Raw genomic sequence first — 4,078 nt, forward strand, 5'->3', positions numbered from 1 at the left:
ACTACCCAAATCAAAACATAAAGTAAGTCGTCTAAGGAAGTAGCCACTAAACAGAAATTACATAAAAAAAAATGTCATTCATTCATATTTTAAAACTAATATTTTAACGGTGCAGATTTATTATATACCAGTGTATCAGTAAAGTATACTGGCACAGGTGAAATTCTTCCTATCTTATTTGGGCTAAATAGTCTAGTTGAGGTCTGATTAAAAAATAAAAATAAAAATAGAACGGTCCGTAAAGTTATTAAGACAGGGATGATATAATGTTCAGATTTCAGAACTTAATATGTAAATCAAAATAAAAGATGAGGTGCTAGGTTAGGTTTATGTAAAATTGAAGAAAGAGCGTTGAAATGGGTTTGAGGAAGGAAGAGGAATGAAAATGAGAATGGCATCGGAGAGAGATAGGGAACATCCATAATGCTACAGCCACTAAAACATGTAACCAAATGCAGATCCCTCTTCTCTTCTTTTCTCATTCACATCAACAACCCTTCTTCCTTTTCTTCTTCTTCTCATAACTGCCACACCGTCTTAAGATCCTCCATCAAGGACTGGTTCAACACCCGCGACCCACTCATCACCCGAATCTTTCAGATTCTTTCTTCGACGGACTCTTCCTCCGACGCCGCCCTCGACGCCTCTCTCGCCGCCCTAACACTCCCCCGTCTCGACGAGTCCTTCGTCCTCACCGTACTCCACCATGGCACCGCCGCTGCCCACGTCTACCCCTGCCTCCGCTTCTTCGATTGGGCCGGTCGCCAGTCCGGCTTCCACCACACTCGCGGCACCTTCTCCGCCATCTTCCGAATCCTTGCACGCAACAGATCAATGTCAACCATCATCGAGTTCCTCCAATCCTTCCGCCGCCGTGGTCCAGCCTTCTATCCCCGTGCACGGTTCAACGATACTCTCGTCATTGGATATGCTATTGCGGGTAAGCCTGAGATTGCACTCCAACTATTTGGTAAAATGCGGTTTAATGGCTTGGACTTGGATACCTTTGGTTACCATGTGCTTTTGAATGCCCTTGTTGAAGAGAGTTATTTCGATGCTGTTAATGACATTATTAGGCAGATTAGGATGAGAGGTTTTGAGAATCGGTATACCAATGTGCTTATTACGAAGAGTTTGTGCAAGCAGGGGAAGTTGGATGAAGCTGAAGTGTTCTTGTTTGGCTTGGTGGATGGTGGCAAGAAGCTTCATGGCTCCGAGGTGAGTATTCTTGTCCGTGCTTTATGTCGGAGCAATAGGTTTGATCATGCTGTTAGATTGGTTAGCGAGTTTGGGGATTCGGGACTGGTGCCGTTGGATCATGCTTATGGGGTTTGGATAAGGGGCCTTGTGCACGGTGGCCGGTTGGATGAGGCCTTGGACTTTTTCAAACAGAAGAAGGAAAATAAAGGATACATTCCTGGTTTGGCAAGGTACAACGTGTTGATTTACAGGCTCTTGAGGGAGGACAGGCTCGACGAGGTGTATGATTTGTTCATGGACATGTATGAGACTGCTGTTCCACCTAACACAGTTACCATGAATGCCATGCTGTGCTTCTTTTGCAAGAAGGGAATGGTGGATGATGCTCTTGATTTGTTCAAGTCGAGGTCAGAATTTATGCTGTCCCCAAATCATATGGCTTACAAGTACTTGATACTTACTTTGTGTTGGGACGGAAACGCCAAGGAAGCATTTAGTGTGTTGAAGAGCTCAATTGATCACCATTTTATTCCCGATAGACGGACCTTTACTAGGCTTGCCAATGTTCTGTGTAGAGAGTGCATGATTGATGAGATGAAAGAGTTGCTCCATCTTGCCTTGAAATGGAAAATTATGCCTAATGCTTCCACGTATGATAACTTTATAACGGCACTGTGTCGGGCGGGAAGAGTGGAAGATAGTTATTTGAATAGGGGAGATATTGCTGCTCGTCTTCTCGTTGAAATGAAGGAGAAGGGTCATAAAGTGACACCGGCTCTATGTAGAGTTGTTCTTTGTTGTTTACTTCAGATGGACAATTCAAGATCTCGGTTTTTCAGTTTGTTCGAGATGCTGTCCCATAATGATCGTCAACATTATATTTATGATTGTTTCATTGATGCAGCTGGGCATGCCAAGCAAGCTGAGTTGGCTTGGAAAGTGTTTGAGTTGATGCAGAGGAATGGCATTCAGCCCACTTCATCTTCTCTAAGTCTTATGTTGAAAGCTTATTTGAAAAGTGGAAGGACTTATGATGCTCTTATCTTCTTTAGTAATGTTTGGTCTCGTGGATTGGCGACTAAAAAGTTATATAATTGCTTTGTTATTTTTCTCTGCAAGAGCAAGAATCCTGAACCTGCGTATCGGTTCTTCCTCCAAATGTTAGAAGACGGTTTAAATCCAAGCATTGAATGCTATGAAATTCTTGTACAGGAGCTTTGTTCATCGGAAAGATATCACGAGGCAGTGAATCTTGTTGATATGTATGAGAAAATGGGACGTCGATTAACCTCTTTTCTCGGTAACATACTTCTTTATCGATCTATGTTTTCACCGGAAGTTTACAATGCCTGTGTTCGTTTAAGAGGAGTGAAAGAGGAGGGAAAAACTGATTGGTCAATGCTTAGCTTTGTGGTTGGTGCATTTCGTCGTCATCATAGAGTTAGCCATGTTGAGGACTTGGAGAAATTAATCGCAAAGTGCTTTCCACTTGACATTTACACTTACAATTTGTTGTTGAGAAAAGCATGGAAGAGTGATAAGGAGCAGGCTTGTCAGTTGTTTGAAAGGATGTGTCAAAGGGGCTTTGAGCCCAACCAGTGGATTTATAGCACCATGGTTGATGGTTTCGAAAGGCATGGGATGAGAGACAAGGCTGAGAGGTGGTTTAAAGAAAGTAAAAGGACATTCTCCAACAGAGAAACCAGAATGCTCATTTAAGGAACAATTGATCAGTATGCGTTAGATATCCAAAATGGTCCACCCAATTTTTGTAAGGATATTTTTTAGAATTGCATTTTTGTCAAAAGAAAAAAGTTATCTTGGATGTGTTGGATTTAGTTTTTTTTTTCTCCTTATCATTTACTAATATTACATCCTGTGCAATCCTTTTATGTTGACTATTCCTCTCCCCCACCAAAAAAAAAACATTCTTTTTATGTGTGGAAGCAATAGGAAATAAAATAGTTTCCACATTGTGTTATTTATCAGTTATCACATTAGATTTACAATAGCTGTGATATTTGATTTAACTTCATTTTTATCTGATACTGTTTTTTTTGCAAGTTTGATGTATTGCATCTTAACCTCATTTGATGGTAATAGTCATTGCCCAAGAAATAAAAAATCAAATATGATACAAACTTGAAGCTTCAGATAGGGGATTGCTGTTCCCTCATTAATCTGCAACATGCTTGTGACCTGTCATCCTTATTTGAGCATAAGCTATATTGGTTTATCTTCATTTGACAATAATTCTCTCTTCTACTGGCTCTTATTTTGGTTTGTAGAAGAATTAATCTGTCCTTTTTACCTTGGTTTCTTTAATGATTGTGTGCTTGACTCCCTTACTTATTTAGAATTTGCACTTGTAGTCATATTTTAGTTCTTACATCTGGTTGCCATTCATCAAAGCTTTCCTCATATTTCATCAAATGATTAGCCTCAAAATTTTCAAAAACAGGAATCAAGTATGTTGATCTCTGGGTGGCCTCTTTTATTCTTTTCATGAACATATTTGCTAGCTCCAAACTAGTAAATTATTATGAGAGCTTAGTATCTATATTTGTCAGGGATTATACAAGTTTATATATACTCTTCTTAGAACTCATTTTGCTAGAAACTTGCTACTTAGAAATACAGATTGAAAGCCAATGTAAGAGTAGTTTGGTAGAGCTTTTCGTATAAGGTCTACTGCTTAGTGCAAAAAGAATCTAATTGAAAACTCAACAAACTGATATTGTTGAAAGAAACTGAGAGACGAGAGGAAAAAGAAAGGAGGAAGATGAAAACGCAGGGTGGACCGGTGGAGGATGAATATAGAGTCCAGCGGTTGATGGGGAGACGTTACTTGAGAAGTGTTTCAAAATTTCAAATTGGA

General features: G+C 39.9%; 1 protein-coding gene across 1 annotated transcript; it reads left to right on the forward strand.

Moving 5' to 3' along the window:
* The first annotated feature begins 293 nt into the window (after positions 1–293).
* Positions 294–3,246, forward strand: LOC107609422 (pentatricopeptide repeat-containing protein At1g71210, mitochondrial-like). The gene is made up of 2 exons (XM_021107087.2): positions 294–940; positions 1,147–3,246. The coding sequence occupies exons 1-2, from the start codon at positions 707–709 to the stop codon at positions 2,917–2,919; spliced, it is 2,007 nt and encodes a 668-aa protein (XP_020962746.1). The 5' UTR covers positions 294–706; the 3' UTR covers positions 2,920–3,246.
* The last annotated feature ends 832 nt before the right edge of the window (positions 3,247–4,078 follow it).

The sequence above is a fragment of the Arachis ipaensis genome, chromosome B7 (genome assembly GCF_059453495.1).
Source record: "Arachis ipaensis isolate K30076 ecotype BB chromosome B7, ASM5945349v1, whole genome shotgun sequence".
Classification (NCBI taxonomy): Eukaryota; Viridiplantae; Streptophyta; class Magnoliopsida; order Fabales; family Fabaceae; genus Arachis; species Arachis ipaensis.